The 21,364-nt window shown below is 49.0% G+C and overlaps 1 protein-coding gene across 1 annotated transcript; it reads left to right on the top strand.

The window, feature by feature from the left end:
• Window positions 1-260: 260 nt before the first annotated feature.
• Window positions 261-21,146, top strand: EXOC3L4 (exocyst complex component 3 like 4). Its single transcript, XM_075031055.1, has 11 exons — window positions 261-615; window positions 4,018-4,669; window positions 7,643-7,760; window positions 8,815-8,940; window positions 10,175-10,275; window positions 12,238-12,333; window positions 14,526-14,640; window positions 16,685-16,807; window positions 17,500-17,652; window positions 18,634-18,755; window positions 20,889-21,146. The coding sequence occupies exons 1-11, from the start codon at window positions 261-263 to the stop codon at window positions 21,049-21,051; spliced, it is 2,124 nt and encodes a 707-aa protein (XP_074887156.1). The 3' UTR covers window positions 21,052-21,146.
• Window positions 21,147-21,364: the final 218 nt, after the last annotated feature.

Genomic DNA, 21,364 nt, shown 5'->3' with positions numbered 1-21,364 from the left:
TAAGTAGAGCTTTCCAGAGCTAAAAGCAGGTCAGCACCTGGAATCTGTGACTAGAGAGATTGTTTCAGTAGCTACAGGCTAGAACAACTTGCTCTGTCCTTGTATTAGGCACAGGAAAGGGATGGGCCAGATTTTCAGTCCAGGACTGACTTTGGACACACAGTAATACCCTGTTATGAACATCTCATCTAATTCTGCTGTTTTATGCAGTTCAGTGATTACTGTCAACCTGTTTGGAAAACTCCTTATTGAAAGACAAGATGAATAGAAATACAGAGTCAGACCCAAGGAGCGTGACCTCGGAACCAGCCTCACTGACTAACAGCACAGGGGAGGAAAAGATGGAGGTTGCTTCTGAACAAAGCAGCCCAACTTTGCATAGCAGGGACAGTGGGTTCTTTGAAAGAGGTATTAAAACAATGTTAAGCATCCGGAAATCAAAACGAAGTCCAAACAAAGAGAAAGGAAAGGAAGGTACTGGCACTTGGAAAGGAAAACGACTTTCTTTGCGATTCTCCAAGAGCTACGAGGAGAACAAAACCACGATCTGTAATGGTGTGGAGGAGATTGGTGAGAAGATAGAAGCAAAGCCCGTTCAAGGAAAGCCTCTTTCAGGTAAGAATCATAGCCACCAGTGTAATTTGCTTGGCAGGATATACATAACCTTCAAGTAATGTACACTTTGCAAGTCTTGCGCCCAACAGAGGTGCTAAAGAACAGGCACCCCATTATGGGGCAGAGACAACCGTCAGTTACCCCTTGCACAAACACGTTGGGGCGTTACCTGGCCCAGCCTGGGCAGATCGCCTGTCACTGAACTTGCTGCTCTGTGGCCTCCACCGCGTTAGTTTAAGCATATCAACAACCTACCTATCAACCTATCCGCTCACATATCAGTGGACATATCGCCCCTCAGACATATCAGTCACCAATCTGCTGAGCACAGTTTGGGAACTGCTGGTCTGACAATATCTAGAAGTGCAGTGCAGTGTGGGCTATTCCTACACTATTGCCTGCATTTTACTTCTGGACAATTTCTGCTCTTCGGCTCTCGGACTGATGGTCACCAGACTGTACTCCGTAAGTTGCTGCAGGGCCTTGATGGGGAAAAAAGATGGTTTGGATGTGATCGGGTTTGGCACCTCCAACTTGGTTCCTAATCTTAGAGACTGCCTGGTGAATAGACCTCCACAGATGCTTTGCTCTCTTACACTGAATTCCCATCTATTCTCACAACAGCAGTGCTGCAAGTATTTGTTCAGTTTGTTTTCCTCACACTGGTTATTCTCATGCATTTTGTCAGCATTATATAGATAGGTCTTAGTCAAATTATAGTAACTACCTTCAGTGTAGCTCTCACCTTTCCGCAAGTGTGGGCAGACTGCAACGACTTTGATCTTGGTTTGAGCACTGTTCTCCTCCACCTTCTCAAGGCTGAGGAACTACAATGCATGCACCAGGAGATAGACTGAGGTGGGTCAACATGGCTTCACCTTTCCTCAGTCTAAATTTCTAGAAAGAATTTCTTGGTCTACTGCATCGGTTGTCATGGGCATCGAAGGGCTGACATTGTCTCACTGCTATAATGTGCTCTACTGTGCCATGAAGTTATTTACTGCTTTGCACTGATACATTGTGAGGTTGGTAAGCTGGATCTGAGCCCATCTCATAAACTTTGCTAGTCTGTTCTCAAAGGGTCTTAGATGAGAAGCAACAGGAAATGTTACCATAAGCCCTTTTCTTCTCCTGGAATAAACAAGCTGAGGAATTGCACGAATAAGGCCCATCCTGTGCCCAATAACTCGTGACTGGCCTAGACTAGAGCAGCTCTGTCAGAAACACGTCCCATCCTGAGATAAATATGGCAAGCGATGGAGACTCCACCATGTGCACCATTAAGCTGCATAATGGTTAATTGCCTTTCAATTGTCTTCCTTCAACTACCAGCTGGCTGATCTTGTATTGCTAAATTAAAGATCCATTTAGCACCCAATATCACCTCCCTGACTAATTATCCTAGATGGTGATTAAATGGTGTTTTCTCACTTTGATAAACAGAACAGAATGTATTCCTTTAGTCTCTCACTGCAAGCACTTGTGCAAACACAGGTTTTATATTAATTTATCTAGAAGAGACTAAGTTAAGTGGCACAATCTCCCTCCCCTCTGAGTGCAGAAGCAACTGTAGCTCCATATAGGGACTCAAAGCTCTATGCATTCTATGCTGCATCAATAGTTGGGTTATCTGGTGTATTTCCAACTTCATACAGATACTCTCACGCTGTACAGACTATTTGGTGCATATGGTATAAAATTTGTGTGCAGACAAGCCCAAGGGCATAAATTATGGGCTATGAACCAGTCTTTCATATGTTCCCTGAGTGCTCTCCAATTTTTCCATATCATTTTATGTGTGTATGTCCCAGAAGCAGTGGCCACACATGCCTAAGTAATACCCTTTCCCTTCTCCTCTTTAATATTTGCCTTATGCCCAGTATCACAGTGGGATCTCCTGTTCAGAGCATCTGTTATGATGCTGGAGATGGTGAGAGCTTCCTGGGGCCTCTCTAAAGCTAACAGTGCTCTTGGATCTCCTCAACACATGGCAAATACTTCTTATGCTACTGGCAAATAGGCAGCGGTTCTTGCACAAGCAAGGCATTGAAAAAGAAATGGGAAACTCAGTAGACCTCAGCCACTTTGGGGGTAACACTATTTGGTGACTTTCCCACAGCCTCAGCCAACACCAGCCAGTATTGGTGCTGAGGCAAAGGAGGTAGGGAAAACCCACGTGAGACCTGAGCACCAGGAGAAAGCACTCGCAGGTTTGGATCCCCATCCAGTGCACACACCTCCCAAAACCATCCAGGGACAGCAGCGCTTGGAAGACAAATGTCACTGGTGAGAGGCAGTGCTGCGTATCTGACTGTAGGTTTACATAGAGGTGATGAACAGCCAGGTCACCCAACCCTGAACCACCACAGGTGGGTGAACTTCACATACCTGGCATATTTTGGCGTTCCTCCATTTCCTTCTGCTGGGACCTGGCACCACCATCCCAGAGACTGTCCTCACTCCCCAGCCAAAGGGTTATCGCAGATTGCAGTAACTGCAGGGCTGAGAAGCTGTGGCTTCTGGTCCTCCAGAAGTCCCTCTTTTTGTTGAGAGAAGGCTGAGGACCACAAGCAATCACAGAACATCTCCTAAATGTCTGGAATAGCTAAGAGGCCAGCCATGAATGGGCCAGTCTCTGGCTTGCTACCTCAGTCGCTATATCTCAAGGAGTCATCATAACGCAAATCACCAGCGACAACCTCTGTAGTTTGCATTAGCATTTTGCTCAGCCTTCAGAAATGCAAGAGCCAGTTTGGCTGTGACATTAGTTGATCATGTGTCTTAGGAAAACTCGATAATGCACAAAATCAAGACAGGAGGGAAGCCTGGGGTTTGCCCAAGGTTACATCTGAACCGGGAATGTTCCCAAAAACGTATCATCAGGAGCATCCCCAAGCCACGGCCAATTCAGCAGCAGAGTGTGCTGGGCACTCTGGTATGCTGGGAAACAAGGGTATCTGTGCTAAAGGAAATCCTGCTGGTAGGGTATATCCCAAACTGTCCCTGCTGCCAGTCCCACTTCGGCTCCACACTAACAGAGGGGCAGAGCCAGAGGCAGTTTTATGCAGCCTGAGACCCCAGTGTCCCTCTGCGCAGCCTCATTAGCCGTTGCTTGAGGTTTTCCTGCAGGGCTATAATCAGTTTTTTGGATATCTCTTACCACTGAAACCAGTAGTTTAGACATGTGGCTCAATTTGCAGTGATTGCATTTCCGTTGCTTTCCTCTCCTGTGTCAAACAGGAGCTGGAGAGACGAGGGGGGTCAGTCTCAGGGGTACTGCTGGGACCTGGCTACTCAGAGCAGCCCTGCAAGCCTCCCTGTGAGGCATCTTGTCCTGTTACCAACCTGTCAATCACCTAATGCCTGCTTTGTCCCAACCCCTTCCCCCCATTCTTTCTGCAGTAATGGAAATCAATGAACTTATTCAGAAAAGGCAACTTTTGGAAGCATTTGCAAGCATCAGGTACTTGGAAGATGAGGCTATTGCTGAACGGGATGCTGAGAAATACCAAGATAACCCCCAGGAATTTGTACGGAAATCCAAGGATGTGGATTTGCTTTATAACTCTATCACAAATGCGATCCAGTCCATTGTGGTGGGAACGCTGGAGCATCCCAATGTAGAGGACACTATGCTGACCTCCCTGGTGACTTTAATTGCTTGTGAAGCAGCAGCTCATCCTAACACAGGCAATGCTGCTGGTCCTGGGTCGGACTTGCTTGGGACACCCAGAAAGTGGAGGGAGGAGTGGAGGGAAGCTATCAACGAGAGTGCTAGAAAAAGAGTCCTGAGGATACCCATGGCATCGAAGGAAGAAGAGAGTTCTTGGCTTGATCTCCACTTAGGATTCCTCCAGAAACAACTGAGTGAAGACTTACTGAAAATCAAGTTATCAGTAAAAAAGTGCTATCCGGAGGAGTACCGGGTGTGTGACACCTATGTGGAGGCTTTTCACAAGGCCATTGCCTCACACTTGCAAGATCTCTCCCAGAGACCGCTGGAATTCAATGAGCTCTACACCTTACTCGACTGGGTGGCCAACACCTACCACAGGTAAGATGCTGCAGTTGCCACATTGCTTCAGCCTCTTCCAGAGACCGGCAGGGCCACAGCGTGCTTTGAAAGCACCAAGCTATTTTCAGTTTCCTGAGTGAGGAAGAAACACAGTCTCTTCTACAGTAGAGCCAGATAGCCAATCTATTAATAGGTGGGGACAAAGGTTTGTAAATAAAACACTTACTGCTTTTCACAGATCTAAATTACCTTGTTTTACTCCCCTCTCCCACTTGCTGTTCTCACATGCCAGGAATCTCCTCCTTGCAGCTGTGATAAACCTCCTCCTTTTCTGCAAATATTTTGCAAGGTCCAGCAGCTGCACGGTGACTTTTCCAGGCACAGGGAGGGACCTGTGGGGGAGCCCTGCCTTCTTCCTTTTTAATTAAAGCTGTGATGCATTTGGAAACGGGCCACGTTACCCTCCATGTTCAGGGGTCAGAGTTGTCTCAAGGAGATGCCAAGACAACACCATGTGGAATTAGCCACAGTAAAACAAAGGCTCTGGCTCAGACGTGTCCACTAGTTGAATGGGAGGTCCATGTTTTTTAGGACCTCTTAAAGCTCCCTGTAATTCAGGGGTGACTAAAATATTCTAGGAGCTGCATAGATGTATCAAACACCATCCTCAGGGTACCCTCTGCATGTGGGAGTAAAGGCAGGAATTCTGCACAACAGTAAAAACTCTGATGCTGGACATTGCCTGATTTTACAGCCGAAGGAGACATCTAAGATAGGCACCTGTAGAAGGTCCAGGCATTGTTTGTCCTCAGTTGTTCACTGGGCTAGACCACAGACCATCATCCCAGGCCCAGAGATCTCCCAGACTAAAACCCAACAGAAATACACAGTGGGGTGGGAAGAAGAAGAGAGGCAACATCCACAGGAGTTGGGTCTGGTAATGAGCATGTAAAAACAGCCATGTCAAAGCAAAATGGTGTCTGCCCCAGTAGCTGGTCTCCAGGAATGGCCTGAACCAAAGGAAGGGACAAACGCAAACCAATTGGCACCCCTCAAACAAACAAAAAAGGGAGTGAAGGCAGGAGTAGTGACACTGAGTCAAACAGTGGGCAAAAATGGACAGGGAAGGGGCAGTGGTGGAGCAGGGCAAGGAGCAGCAACACTTGCCCAGAGCACTCCTAGCCTGGGGTAGCTTTGGGGTCAGGATCATTTGTACTGCAGATGGTCTTTGTTTTCAACAGCCCTCAACAGATTTCTTCTGTGAACTTGTCCAGTTGCTCCCAAACCCCTATTTACAGTGTGGTGACTGTGATGACATGTGTGTAACCCCCTCAGCATCATGGCACTGGCTGACCAGCATTATGGCAGGACCGCTATGGGAGTGACCCTCCCACCCGTTGTCCTCCCTCACGTGTCTCTGCTGATCTCATCTGGAGGGAAATTCCTGCATGTCCCCAGCCCCTGGGAACTGTACTGCAACCCAACATTGCAGGAGACAGGGGGAGAAACAAGCTTCAGCAGCCTGGTTCTGCACCAAAGTGCCCCCATCGTATTTCTCTAACTTGCTGAGAAAGAGCTTATTAAGAGCTTGCAGCGTTTTGAGCACTGCTTGCAATCACCTTGCTGGGATGGGCTGTTTCCATTTGATTTTCTCATTCTCAAAGAACTTCATCCCCTCTTGGGACCCATCCCAAAAGAGAAGAAACTGTCTGACCCAAACTCGTTATCGATGCTACAATTCAAACAACTGGGAAAAAAGGAAGAGGGGAATAAGCTCCTCGAGTATACATTTGAGCCAGTCATTTCAGTCATGGCAGAGAGTTTGTATTTAAATCTGTGGTGTCCTTTTAAATGAACAGCAGACTCTTGCACCAGCTGGGCTGTGCAATGCTCCACACGTGCAGATATACCTCTCTGGGAAATCTGAACATTGACTCCAGGACACTATCAGCATGCTGAGCTTTTTTTCTGCTGAGCAGTCAGTCACTCTGCACCAGCCTGACCTTGTACAGTGCAATCCGCACTTGGATCCAGACCTAACCATGGGCTTGACGCTGGTTTGGCAATGGGAACGCTTTTTGGTGGTTGGGCAAATGAGCAGACTGTGTGTAGGACATGGCTGCTGTGCTCCCTGCTAACCAGGTGACTGCTTGCAACAGTCATCAAGTGCATGAATATTTTCTTCTTTCTGCTCTCCACTTTCATTACCCTGAAAGACGCAATGCCTCCACGGTCCATGGCAGATTGCAAGGGTAGCACATTCAATTGTACGGGCTAATAATGGGTTTCTCGCCCCAGAGGGAGAAACACAATCACTCCTTCCCTTTCCCTGCCTCCCCGCTAATCAGCTGGCCTCATTACACCACAATCCAGAGGAGAGTGAGTGGAAAAGTTGCGTGTCAGCTGAGTGCACTTTGGAGTCAGACTCTGTAGCTGCAGGTCCACCCACCGCTTCCATCTGCGGAGGAACCGTGGTGCTGCCATGGCCGGTGTCCCAGGCATGGGAATGCCTTCCAGAGGCTGCCCTGCGCAGAGCAGGACCTGCTCTGCCACCTCCCCTTCCTAGGGATAACGCACAGGGAAAAATAACAGGATGACATAAGCCGTGATGTGACACCGGAGAGGAGCCAGGGAGATCAGCTAACTCCAAAGCAGCACGCTGCTACAGGAATTACCCTGAAAGGCATTTTGCAAGCTTGTAGTCAAATGAATCAGCTTCAGGTTGTTTATTTAAAAAAAGTAAATTCTCATAGCACTTTTCATGTCCAAACAACTCAGAAGTCTCATGATTTCTAAGGTGGGCTGGAACCTTAGATCATTTTGATTTTGAATAATTAGGATTTTGAATAGCAAGGAAAGATTTTCTTGTTAAAGCTTGAAAACAAGCATCGCAATTTAAGCTTTAAGTATATTTCTCACGGCTTAATAATTATGTAGCTCATGCCACATGAATATTCCATCAGTTTACTCACACTCTGAGGCAACATAATTTGTTCGTTTGAATCTTTCCAGTGAACTCTTTCTGGGTCACCCCGATCTCAAACCAGAAGTTAAGACAGAAAACCTGTCCCTGCTGTTAACACCAGCTGATTGGGATAAACTGAAAAATGACTACATCACTTCTGCAAAGGTGAGAGTTTTGTCCTTGTCCCCACGTGCCCCCCAGGGAAGGTATGGGAGCCCCAGCCTCCAGGGCAGAGGTCTTGGGTGGCTGCATCGTGGTTTCTAGCCCCACCAGGTGCTGAGTCCTGCCAGCACCATGCAGAACGGCCTTTAATCAAAAGCAGAAAAGTCCTGAACACCAATTCAGGGACTGAAGCAGGCCATGGGTCCGAACCTGGGTGATCACAGAGCCAAAGGGACTGTACCAGACCCATAGAGTATGGCAGAGGCTTACCGAAAGGTCATAGCTGGGCTTCATCAGACTGAACGCATTGCAAAGCTAGATGTAAAGGCATTTTAGCTGCTACTTTCACAGCGTGTGATCTCCTCCAGCACATCCGAGGTTTGCTATAGGCAGACAACTTTGGGTATGTCCCCGCCAAAGGACCTCCCCATGGTTGAGCTCCTCCTAGGAGGCCCCTTCTGCAGCTTTCTGCCGTCCTTGGCTGGGACCCTGTGTGAGACTACGTGCTTTCCTGGCTCTTTGCTGGGCTCAGACATCTTCTTGCAGACCATTTCTGAAACAGGGCACTGCTCAAGGTGAGCTCAAGGTACCTAGCTGAATAAAATCAGTATTGCTCCATTGTGCTGGTGAAGGATCATTTTGTTTCACCGGCAAAAAGATGGATTTATCAGCCAGGACTGAACAATGCTGCCACTTACCTGAGTGGCTGTACCACCAGAAAGGACTGGTTTGATCTTTAGTCCTGACCCCGTGCACTACACGTGCTAGAGGACTTTGCAACCGACCAGTCAACCAGCTGGCACTATTGCCCTGCCAAGAGAATGATTCTCCCTTGATTTGGGAGTACCTTGCCCCCGCACAGCACAGCTCCTGGTTTTTCCCGAAATCCTGTGTAGACCGACAGCGTCTGGAGCAAGACCTTTGACTCTGCCTACCTCTTCGCACCGCACGCGTGAGCCTTACACACGTGCCGACAGAGCAAAACACAGCGAGCCGCTTTACTCATGCTTGCTTGTTATCCTGAGCTGCATGTTTCCTTCCTACGTTTAACATTTAGGGGAAAATCAAAAGCTATTTTGGAAACATCCTGCGACTGGAGGTCACGGAGAAGTGGGAGAAGGAAGTTCATCCAGAAGTGAAGGAAAACCTCTACCACTCCTCGGTCTCCTTTGATATTCAAACGGTATTTAATTAGTTGGGGCAAAGTGTGGGGGGCTCTGTGGCTCCAGGGAAACTGGATTGTTACCTTCTGGCATGGAGGTACTGCCTCCTGCGATAATTTATGTTAGTCACGCACTGGCAGAATACATTAGAGCAGAAAATGCCATTTATTACAACTTTTAGCTCTCCCGCTTGCCTTCTAGCTGCAAATTAAACCTGCTGTCAATTGTGTCAGCAACATAATAGGCAACTGATTTTAAAGTCCTTAAATCTCTTTGATTAAAAAGAAAAAAAGAGAGAGGGAGAAAAAGGCAGAAAGAAAACGTTTGTTAGAAAAACCCCTTGGCTGAAAGAGTGACTTTGTCCCGGGGCTGTGGCTGCCACGGAAAGGCCGTAGGCAGTGACAGCCACTCCAATTTAAACAGTACAAAAAACAAAAGCTCCTGCTAGCTTTAGGGACTACAGGGTAATAAATCCAGGAGGGGTTTGGATTCATTCTCCTCACTCAAAGGGTTGAGTCATTTCAATTAAATAATACCATAAAAAAGAGAGGGAGAGAAAAAGAAAGAAAATCAAAGAGTTTTGCCTGCTGCCGTGACTCTTTTTCCATAGAGGAATATTACACGCTGTGTGATCACCAGGAAGGAAGATCTGAATGGGATGAGCAGATGGGTAGGATGCCTCAAGAAGCACCAGAGCAGGACAGCAGCCTGCCTCACTCCAGGGTTGTGGGAATGGGAATTAGGGAGGAGTCCCAGTGCAAGCAAGATTTCGGGGTGATGGCCGACCCTCTCTGTGGCCCCAGTGTCACTCCTGGGGAGGGGGCTTGGGTGAGCCCCCAGGGATGGTGCTTGTAGCCACCCTCACCATGAGGACAGGGGGACAGATCAGCTCCTCTTGGACATTGGGTTGGGGACTGATGTCTCCAGCAAATCACCCCAAAAGAGGAGGATGGCACCAGGGCAGCTCGGGGCTCCAGTCAACACTGCATCCAACTCACGCTCAGACAGCGGAAGGACACTGGGCCTTTAGGGATGAATGATTATGCCACAAATCAGTTTGTGCCTCTTGGCCCATTCTGGATTATTATTTTTAAGACCGCCAGAGAATAATGAAAACCACCTGGCAACAAGTCAGCTGTTTCCTCCTTTGCTAGGCGAGTCATTTTTATCAACTAAAGCTGCATGAGAACCTTGTGAAGGATGTTTCACCTGTGCTTGTCCCATTCACTGGAGTTTTTTTGTGCCCTTTTCTAGATCATCGGGGAGCACACGAAGATATCTGGAACAATCAGTAGAAGCCTGGAAATGAAAATGCTTGAGCTGTGCCTGGCAGAGCTGCACGAATTCATACCAAGGTCATTGCCGCTCTGGGCAGCGTATTCCTTCCAGATGAGTCCCACATTGGTAAAAAAGCAAGGAAAAGGTCCATGCAGTGGGCCAGACCTGGCACTGAGCAGGCACAGGCCTGCTCCTGGGAGAATTAGAGATCACAATGAGCCCAATAATGAGCAAGCTGCAAAACAACTTGGAGGGAGTCATAAATAGACCCAGATGGGACTCTTGCAAGTCCCAAAATCTGAGGTCAGAGCTCCAGGAAGGAGCTGCTGGCTGGAAAGGAATGGGACCACTGTGGTCCCATCCATCTGGGACCATTGTGGTATTGGATGCTGGTTGCTTGCAACTGCAGCCATGGGCAAGCAGCAGTTATGGACCCCCAGATCCAGACCCTGCTTGCCCAAAACATCATCTTTGTGTCCCAGGGTGAGTCCCGCCAAGAGGGTTTTCTTCTGCATGCTGTGGCTGTGGGCGTAGAAGTGGCTGATGGGACCCTCTCTGTTACACCCGGGCAAAACATATAGCTGGGCTGCCTTCTGAGTCTTTCTAAAATTTACCCGTTGTCCAAAGGACACAGGACCCTGCACCTTTGCTGAAATGACAGTTTTCTGCTTGGTAGTCCCCGAGTTATGGCCTCAGCTCTTACCCCTGCGACATGCTTTGGGAATGCTCCAGGGAAGGTTTTTGGCTCGCAGAGGGTCCCGGCACAGCAACACGCTGTCTGACCTCTCCAGTGGGGCTGTGTTTTGGGGGGTTCATGGCCGCTTGCCAGAGCAGCAATCTACGGAACAGAAAGGCTGTGCGGCGTGAGTCAACTCTGAACAAGATTAAAAATTATTTCGCATTAACCTTTGAAGTTTTCCACCTCTGGCAGGCGCTGCGTGGAGAGTTTGCTAGTAGACGTTTTGCAGGAGTGAGGGTAAAGAGCCCGAGCACTCCTTTCTTAGACTGTGAACCCAGGGCATGGCAGGTGTCCAAAGTGTGCTAAAGGCAATGCTTTCTCTTCTAAACCCTCGGCCAGCAGTCCACACTTGTCTCCCATACCCTGAGTGAGCAGGGTATTTGGCTATTACTAGCTATTTGGCTTTGAAGTCTGCCTGGGTTTTGAAGGAGAAACACAGTACTAACGTTCTGTTCTTTATTTTTTTCCTTTTTTCCCCTTTTTTTCCTTTTTTCTTTTTTCTCTTTGTTCTTTTTCTTTTCTTTTTTCTTTGTTCTCTTTTAAAATTATTTTTTCTTTTTTTCCTTTTTTTTTAAAACAAAATTGGCGTAAAATGCAAGCTGGGGCAGCAAGGGTTCCCAGATGAAAGGGTCACTGAAACTTAAGCTTTTTCTTAAACAAACCTGAGATGCAAGCAGCTGAGGCTGGCCTGAGCAGGTTCCTTCACCCTGACAAAGAATGGGACCACCAGGCAAAACCTGCCTGAGCGTGCAGCCTCCTGCCAGCAGTGCAGGTCTGGGTGTAGAACAGCTGTCAAAACCCTAAAAGATGTGCTACACAGAAAACAGCTACCTAACACACCATGCTAGGATCACAGGGGGAAAATGCTGCCCCATTCCTATTCACCTTCTGTTGTAAAATCAGCCCTAAGGTAAATCTTTTCCTTGTGTGCTTAAGAGGACTCATATTATATTGCCCCAAAAGCCAGAGAAATGAAGGACCAGACTGATGACCCTGAGCACCACGGCCACAATTAATCTGTCATTGTGAGGTAAAGTCAGGGATCTGGCGTGCTGAGATCCCTGGCATCTCTCCAAAAGTGCTGTGTGCCCGCTCAGGCGAGCGTACCCTAAACCCATAATTATCTACCATCTATTCCCCGCCAATGCACACGCATGTTATGACAGCTGGAAAAAACACGTCCGCATACAGAGGGGACGGTTTGGGCCAGCCACTGGTGTCTCCTGACATCGCCGTGTACGCAGCTGAGCCATCCTCGGTACCCCCACCGTTAGCGTTACCTGTGTGTCTTCTCCCGCAGGTTCGGGGAGGAGTTCGTGGCGTGGAGCACTGCCCGGGACAGCCCCATCTTTGCGCCCTATTTCGTTGCCTACGTCAACAGCTTCCACGACCTGGCGTAAGTCCGCTCGCCCTGAGCAGAGCTGCCGTGTTGCTGGGGTCCGGGAGGGTGGCAGTGCCCGGAAAGGAAAGACCAAGGTCTCCTTGGGGTGCACCACTGGGTGCTCAGCTCCAGCCTTTCCTCACCTCGCGGGGGGATGTTCCCCAACAGATGCAGATAAAAGTCACAAGGGTGAAGAGGCAGAAGCAGGGTTGGACCCAGTGCTTGTGTGAAAGCTTTAATCTCATTTTTCAGCCCATCTTTTTCAGCCTCAGAGGAGGGGGGTTTTTTCACTTTTTGTCCTGGAGGTTAGCAGTATAAACCCAGCAACATGGTTTGAAGGCTGCTTTTGGCACCAGGCTGGAGGAAACTCTGTGAAAGCACTCAACCTGCAAATAAACCCCTGCCATCGCTGCTGGCAGCAGGAACTTCTAGGGCTTTGCTTGTGTTATGAATTAGTTATTTAAAGCCATCCATTGAAAAGGCCTCTGATGAACAGGTATGCCCACCAGCTCTGACTATCAGAGTGCTTCCAGGAGAGGGACACTCTCCCTGTAAGCAGGATGGTGCCAGTCAGTGCGTGTCCCAGGGTCTGGTCCATCGGCCCAGTGCCGCGGCACAGGACGACCTTGCAGGTGCCACCGCGCAGCCGCCGGCGCAGCCGCTGCAGCCCTCCTGGGCCAGCGCCCCGGGGAACCGAGGCTGTTCGTACAGCACCGGTCCCGGGGGGACGGTCTGCGGCCACGGGGGAACACGGTCCACCGGGGCCCAGGGGCTCTTCAGCATCTGGGGGTCATCCCTGCCGTGCAGATGCGGTGCTTCGGTGGCCAACCCACACGGCGTTAACGCCTGGGGTCTGGCCACCAAAAAACTTGGGTTGTTATCTCCAGCCCATGCCGCTGCATCGCTGCCTGGCCCGGCCTGCGGCGGGGATGCTCTATGCCAAATATTATTCCGGGGCTGCAGAGGATTTCGCGTTGCAGCGTCTCCCAGGAGCCGACGGCTCCAGCCGCAGTGAGCACTACCGTCGGCGAGTCTCTAGATGGCACGGTCTCTCCAGCAATGCTAACCTCGCCGAGGAGCTGGTTTTCTCTGCCTCCTCCTGCCCCTGCGGAAAATGGCTCTGCCATTCCCTGCCGGGGACTAGAGAGGTGGGGAAGGGGGATGCCAGCCCCGGGCAGGGACCTGGCAGGCGTTTGGGTGGTGGGTTGGCTCCGCGGGGTTTATTCCTGAGTCGGGTTAAGAATTCGTCAGCCTGGGGTGATGAGTTGCTGGGCAGAGGTAGGTGACTTAACAGCATGATTTTGTGGATGCTGGAACCAGATTTCAGGTGTTCAGCAGGAGTTACGGACCTGAGCCCCCCAGCCTGGGGCAAGAGGGATACTCTTAGGTGTTTTGTAGTCCTGCCTGGGCAGCCTCAGACATATAAACTCGCTACCAGGCAGCGGCAGGAACCCGCCGTGCTCTGTGGTCACAGCAGTGGATGTGGCACGTCCAGGGATGCTCGGGGACCACTAGCATTTTGGCGGTGCTGCCTCAGTTCCCCCCGGAGAGTGTTTCAGCAGGGCAGGGATGGAAAGTGAGAAGAAAGCCAGGAGCTCACAACGCCCCCAAAACCTGCGCATACTGCTGGGGATTTCATTAACCCCTCAGAAGTTGTGTTTTCATCCTCATCAGTGTGAAACCTTGCAGAAGTACACACTGTCCGTAGGAAATTCCACAGGTTTCCACTTCTGTAGTTCACAGTCCCAGCCACTGCTGAGAGACGCCGTGTGGAGTGAGTTAGCCAGGCTCTGGGGGAGGAAGGGTCAGCAGCTTTCCCTTCTCTGGCTTTATTATTTATTTCTCTCTTACCCCATAAGCCCCTCTGTGCTCTCTCAGAGACCTGGCCATCATTTAGCAGAAGTGTTGCTCAAGTGAAAAAGTAACCAGCCTACGCAACTGCTCTGCATGATTGAATTGTCCCACCTGATGACGAAATAGGTGTTTTTTTAGGCACAGTTACTCAGTTGTGATTAATTTTCAGTGTATAGGATTGTGCAAAAAGAGTTCTTACTTTGACCCATTAAGTGTTTCCAAGAGGAAGTACTAGATGTGCAAATTTATTTAAAAATAATGCCCAAGATGCCAATCTGGATAAAATGCTTAGGACAGTGTAATAGTTTACATTTTAACATTAACCCGTTGGTGGTGTCTCTCTCTCTCTCTAGGTCAGGGTTAGAAACGGTGTTTAAAGTCAACACTGAGGAACTGCAGAAGATTTTGGCAGCTCTGACAAGGAACTTCACAAATATTTTTTTAAATAAATTAAGAACAAAAGCACAGGTAAGAGGATCTTGGCCACGTTAGTTCCTAAATATAAGGGGTATGTGCAGGACCACTGCAGCAGCTGAGGGTCATTGCACTTCCCTTGTCTCGCCAACTAGACCTCATTTTGCAGCGCATGACATTACGGTCCCTCCAAAAAGCATTGTGCCTCACATTCACAGAAATCCTCCTTAACCCAAAGTGACACTTCCAGCATCCTGGGAGTTTTTTACTATGAGCAATGATACATTTGTCAAGCTGTTTAACTTTAGTACAATAGCAACTAAAAAAAAAGGGTGGCTTCCAGCATCTCAGGCAAAGCAGTCAGGGAAACCTTATCCATAGTGAAGCACCGGGGAAGACAGCTGGACACCACCAGTGGGACATTTTTCCTTCTATCCCAACATTTGGATTTTTCAGGACTTTGATTTGCTTATTTGTAGATCTGCCATCACGGTCTGTTATCAACCTCTTAAGACAGGAGAGAATTCATCCTGGCAGAGGTGATTCTTCCAGGCTGTTTCCATGGTGAAGAAAGACTGATTCTTTCAGTGTGAGGATGCTAAAGCTCTGGTATCAGCTGATAAAGCTCTGATATCAGCTTAACTTATGTTAAGAGGCCTATAAGGCAAGATACTGCAACGCAGTTTGTGCTTCCCAGCTCTGCTCTGAGCCAGCTGGGGATCCACTAGCCCTAGCTGGTACATCACAAGAAATGGGGGAAATTAAGCTTTGGTGCCACCCCTTTTCACTCATCCTAATTCACTTTTTAAATCACCAAGCATAACTTTCAGAAACCAAGACAGTCACGCAACTGCTCCGATCTAAGCCAAGCCCGCCTGGCCAAGGGGACTTTCCAGTGACTGCAGAGCATGTCTCAGAGCCTAAGTGGCAGGCAAGGAAGGAGTCAAGCCAAGGCATTGAGCAAGAGACCCGAAATGCCGTGAGAACTGAGAGCAGCCAAGGCAAAGCATTTCTAAACAGCCCTCCAGCAGGCTGGGAGCACAGCAGGAGGGCACAAGTGGGGGAAATAATTGGGAAGGAGGTTGCCAGGAGCCTAAAGACAGAGATCCTGAGAGCTAAGAGGAGAAAAGTACAAAGGGGATGTGTCCAAGAAGGGATATTTTGAATTTGACCCTTAGGGGAGTCTCTTCCAGGTGCCATCAGAAGCCTTTAGCAGATATTGCTGTGTTTCTATGTGGAGGCATGTTAGCTCTAGGGACCTGGCAAGGGAAATAGCCCACTGGGGACACTTCGTCAGAGCACCTTGAACACAGGGCAGATGCGAAATGGTGCCATCACTCCCATGTCATCAGTGAGGCATCAAGAGGGATCAAGTCGGGGATGCTCCCAGCTGCTATTCCCCCCCACCACAGCAGAGCAATGAGCAGAAGGAAAATCCCAGTGAGATTTTGTGCAGACACATGGGTCTGGAGGGAGTACGGACAGCCCCCTGCAAGTGCTGTGAGCAAGAGAAGCTTGATTTCTGTGTGGAGAAGACTGGAGGGGTGATGGATTACTGGGCTGATTTCCAACAGATTTATTACCAAGTGACTTGTCATGGCCATAGCTATTGCAAACCCATTTAACACTAGCATACCTGGTTGCATACCACAGCCTGTTCTAGCCAAGCCTGAGTTTCATCTGATTAACATTCACATCTGTTTCTTCATCCATACAGTAGGGATACAAATTTATTTACCTAAAGAAATATAGCTGGTGGATTAGAAGGTGGTACAGAGCAAGGAGATGAGGTGTCCCAAGTAAGCCTTTAATGCCAAAGCATCTCCTGCTCAGGGAGTGATGCTTCTCCTGTCTGCGCTGGGGTGCCTACCCAGAAAGGGAAGGTGCGCATCTGAATTCTCTGGGGTGGAGAGAGAAACCCAGCCTGCTCTGTGCCCCTGGTGCCTAATGTGAGTCTTCACGCAGAGTGGGTGCGCAGCCGGCGCTCTGTGCTTTTTGGTTCAAGGCCCCCGAGCAGGCTTACAGCTGGGTGCCTTCAGCTAGTGCATCAGCTAGTCTGAAAATTACTGGTGCCATCAGTGAGTTGGTCTTTTTTCAGCCACTCCTTAAGAAAATCCTCACCAAGGACTGGATTTTGGCGACGGAAAGGCCAGACTCGCTGGCGTTGGCAGTCTCGCAGTTCTCCAAGCACCTGCAGCACATGAGGGAGCCCCTGGGCCAGGTAGGTGGCTGGTCCCATGGCCGGGTGCAGTGACGCTGGGGAGGTCCCACTGTCATTTGCAGGCTGTGGTCTGATCTGCAGACTCCTTTCCAGCGTCGGGGGGTGTTTATAATTGTGGGGACTGTTCACGTGGGGGAGTTCAGCTACTACCATACTTACACGTGAGCATAAGCAACGCTTTCCCTTTCTGTAGTTTAAATGCAGGAACTGATTTCTTTAAAGAGGAATAAAAAGCTCTGGTGAACGTTACCACTGAACATTATAATTCCATGAGTCATAGGCTTATGTGCTCCTTTCACATCTATGTAGTTTTGAAATAAATGGGGAGGTGACAACAGCTTTATATTTAAAATCTGCAAGCACCATCGAAACCTAGTTTTAAAACAATCCTAAATATTCCCCTTTGCTACTGAGGACCCAAACTGCCAACACAATATTATGGGCTATTTCAGGGTATTTCCATGGCATTCCCTTGGGCACTGCCATTGCTGTCTGCTGGAGCAAGGGGCTGCCAGCTCCCTTCGGCAGGGCTGGCCTGGGCAGCGTGTGCTGATGGTGTGCTGCCTTCGTGTATCTCTTCCACACCCCCTTGGCTGCTGCTAAAGACCAAAAGGCTTCCCCTGCCCTCTCTCACTGCTGTGGCCTTGCGTGGGAACCACAGAAAAACCATGAGGCTTGATTTTTTTAAACAGGAGCTCCTTCGTGATATTCATAAGTACATGGTGAGGGAATACATCATGCAGGTCATCAAACCCAGACGGAAAATGAATGCGGAGACACAGCAGCAAGTGAGTGAAAAGATGAACCAGGAAGCCAGAATCCTTAATAATACACTCATTGATCAGGTATGTTAGTTCCCTCCTGGCATTCCCCGACTTCCCTGTTCCCAGAGGTGCAATATCCCTGTGCTTGGCTTCCCGGGGACTGAGGCCGCAGGCTCTCGAGGAGGGCAAGCCTCAAGAAATGTAAAAATGCCTAAAAGAGAGCAAGCGAGGTGGTTACTGCAGGTCCATGGTGTGGACTTCCAGCCCAGCGGCCACTCTGCACTAGCGGCTTGTGCGTGCTCAGCTGGCGGCTCCCCGATTGCAGCGCAGGGTGTTTTAACACACTTCCAGGTGCACGGGCACTTTGCGTAGGATGGTTTGTGTGCTGTAGGATCACACTCATCCCGTGGCAACTTCCTGCTGGGTGCGTTCCCTTGGGCCATGGGATGCACCTTGTCTCCAAAGGATCCCTACCCTGAGTACAGCTCAGGGGGACGAATCCGTTGAGAAGGTCCATCCAGGCACACAGTCTGCAGACAGGAGGGTGATGGGGAGAAAATTGTGGCTGTTGGTGTGTTTTGTGACTAGGCAACATCAGCCTGGGATTTGCAGGGAAGCCAAAGTCGAATTAATTGGATTTTGCAGAAAGTCAGGTGTCCTGGGCTCCAAGTCCCACTGAGGCAGATCCCTCTCAGAAATGAAGCACACGAAACTGTCAGGCACCAGGAGGTGAAGTCTCTGGCATCCGCTGCCGTGCCAGACTACAGCCACAACGCCCTGCTCAGGCTAGCTGGGGTGCTCATGAGCACCGGGGAGCGCAGAGTCAGGCCCCAGTGGAGCTCCCAGGGGTACCTTCCCATCGCCGCCCAGCGCTGCCTCGGCCAGCATCCTGGTGCCCCCCAGCAGCACGCCGCCCACCCGAGGGCAGCCTGTCCAGCCTGCAGCAGTACTGTCTTACACCCGTAAAAGCATCCTGCTGCTGTGCTCTGCACTGCAGGTAAAAAGGCATTTTGGAGGTGCTGTGCTCCCCCCTGACATCCCCGTATGCCTCCTTGTTTGCAGGGCTCTGACTCTGACTGGCTTCTTCCCGCCATACACCACATTGCCAATATAATTGGGGAGAAGAAAAAAGACAGGATCAAGGAGTACGTCAAGGAGCTGTGTCAGGATTATCCGGATATCAGGTACATGAAATGGCAGATGCCAGAACTGCTGGGCTCCATCCCAAACAGCACGAGCTCGCCCCATGCCTTGGCCAAGCTCTTCAGCTTCTCTTCTCTGCTAGTAGCTACATGTTAGAGGTGCCAGCAACAGGGGGAATCCCGCCTTATTTTTCTTTCTCTATGACTGTATCCTTTCTCTTTTTTCCCCTGTCTGCTGGGTCTTATAATGCACACAAGTTGCCTCAAAAGCATTCTCATTTTAGAACAGAACAGAACAGAACAGAACAGAACAGAATAGAATAGAATAGAATAGAATAGAATAGAATAGAATAGAATAGAATAGAATATTTCAGTTGGAAAAGGCCTACAACAATCATCTAGTCCAACTGCCTGACCACTTAAGGGCTGACCAGAAGTTAAAGCATGTTGTTAATTGTCCAAATGCCACTTAAACACTGACAGGCTTGGGGCATCGACCACCTCTCTAGGAAGCCTGTTCCAGTGTTTGACCACCCTCTTGGTAAAGAAATGCTTCCTAATGTCCAGTCTAAAGCTCCTCTGACACAGCTTTGAACCATTCCCTTGCATCCTATCACTGGATACCATTTTATTTCTTCAGATGAACCTTGTTTCACTGTAAAGCTCCAGGTTGCTTTTCAGTTCATTACCAGTATTAGCCCAGCTTGCCAATTTACAGGCTCCAGCTTTGGAGCAAATAGTTTGTCTCCTGTTCCCAGGCTCAGTCCTCAAAGTGCAGCACACATTGACACAGTGCAGCTACAGTTTCTGAAAGGCCCTCAACACAACCACTACATTTTGGAATAAATTACAAATTCTTTCTTTTGTACTTTCCATTTGCTGTTCCAAAGCAGCATCTACAAAATTTAAGGCTACTGGAAAAGTGAACAAACAAAGTGACTAGCTCTGTCTATGACTAGGCAGCTGCATATCAGAAGTTACCTCCTCTGCTACAGCTCTTCTACCAGCTATTGAGGAGGAATATCAGTGGTACAGCTTGCAAAAAAATTCCATTTCATCAGAGTCATTTCAGAAAAGGACTAAAGGTTTTTGCACTGGGTTACACAGTTCCTGCTGGATAACAGTTATACAATCAAAATAAACCATAAATTTAACAAATTGCTCAGAACACTGAAGTGGACCCTCAAATATTCAGAAAAAAATGACATTAAGGATATTTTCTTCTCCCCAAAACTAAGGCTCAAAATTTTTATAAGTATGTTTAACTTAAGTGGGTCAGTTATGCTTCAAGCTTATCTGTGTGGAGAAATTCAAACGTGGACTTGAAAAAGAATAATTGTTCCAGAGTCATTTCCTAGGTGAACGCATGTATCCTACAAAAAAAAAAAAAAAAAAAAACCTTAATCCCAGTGGCCAGACTAAGCTGATGAAGGAGGCAGTGCCTGTTCTGGGAAGGATGGGAGAGGTAAATAATGACTAGTCAGGCTCAGCTACTTGAAGACAATTTTCCGGGCAGAAAAGCCATTTACAAGGCTATGATTTGTGGTACTTTTTCATCATTAGCCTTAGACCCAAGCCAGGTCCTCTTGGTTGATCTGTGTCCTGGCTTTCCGTTATTAAGTAATACTATTTTTAACAATTAAGTTTGGGAAATAAGGCAGAACCTGCTAGACCTGCATTGCTTCCTGTTCAGGTCTCTGTTAATTTTTCCCCTGAGCTCTCGGAGATGTTGCTGAATTTGTATATATCAAGATTACTGGAACAGGATATGTTTCCAAGTTGGCTTTCCCAGCTCTAATCTAATTAATGCCTGTCAGCTTCCTAAATATTAGCACTTCTATTACTCAACTCAAAATAATCATTAAATAAAAGGTCTGCAGCCTCTCAGGAAAACTTGCAAAAGACATCACGTGTGTGTGGAGAGGGAGGAGGAAATTCCCCAAAGCACCAGCAGCAGGAGTGTGTCCCACCAGCAGTGTTAGGAGCTGACCCTCGCTGGCTCGGTACCTCCGGCGGCCGCAGACCCCCGTCCTGGTGACTCCTCCAGCGCGGCGAGGGGACGTTCCCCAGCGCTTCGCCGTGGCCTCGCTCCGCCTCCGGCATGGTTGTTGGTTGCTTACCTCTGGGCTGGTTTTTCCTGCCAGGACTGAGCGAGGTCTTGTTTGGTTTCTGCAGGAAGGAGCACATCCTGGCAGTCCTCGCGCTCCGGGGGCTGGGGCGCGCCAGGAGAGCGGCAATTTTCCGGCAAGGCTACCATGTGTTGGAGAGCCCCGACGGTAGGGAGGACAGCACGCTCTTCGCTGAAATTGATGCCCCGGTGTCCATCAGCTGCTTCTAAAACAGAACCAAAACAGCAGCCAGCATCTTCCCTCCTCCTACGCTGCCTCTACGGCACGATCCAAAATCTGCTACCCCACCTCGCTCCTCTGCAAACAAAACTTTTTGACGGCCATGGGAAAAGAAGTCGTTTTCTGAACTTGCCAGCCCGAGTTCAGAAACCAAAGGCAACAGACGTGCCAAGACACTGACCTCCTGCAAGAGCTCCTGGGCAGCAGCTCCAGGCACTGTGTCCACCCTGTGTTCAATACAGATTTTATTGCTAGGAGGCTGCTCTGTTGTTTGGTCCAAGTTTGAGTCTCTTTTCAGAGAAC

This window comes from Buteo buteo, chromosome 6, assembly GCF_964188355.1.
Source record: "Buteo buteo chromosome 6, bButBut1.hap1.1, whole genome shotgun sequence".
Taxonomy (NCBI): domain Eukaryota; kingdom Metazoa; phylum Chordata; class Aves; order Accipitriformes; family Accipitridae; genus Buteo; species Buteo buteo.
Note: the sequence above shows the minus strand (reverse complement) of the source record. Positions and strands in the feature narration are given on the sequence as shown.

Excerpts from the sequence above, each read along its gene's own strand:
- EXOC3L4 (XM_075031055.1), top strand. The coding sequence starts at position 261 with ATGAATAGAAATACAGAGTCAGACCCAAGGAGCGTGACCTCGGAACCA. Across the intron at positions 8,941-10,174 it reads TCTCCTTTGATATTCAAACG|ATCATCGGGGAGCACACGAA; the intron begins GTATTTAATTAG and ends GCCCTTTTCTAG. Across the intron at positions 16,808-17,499 it reads TGAGGGAGCCCCTGGGCCAG|GAGCTCCTTCGTGATATTCA; the intron begins GTAGGTGGCTGG and ends TTTTTTAAACAG.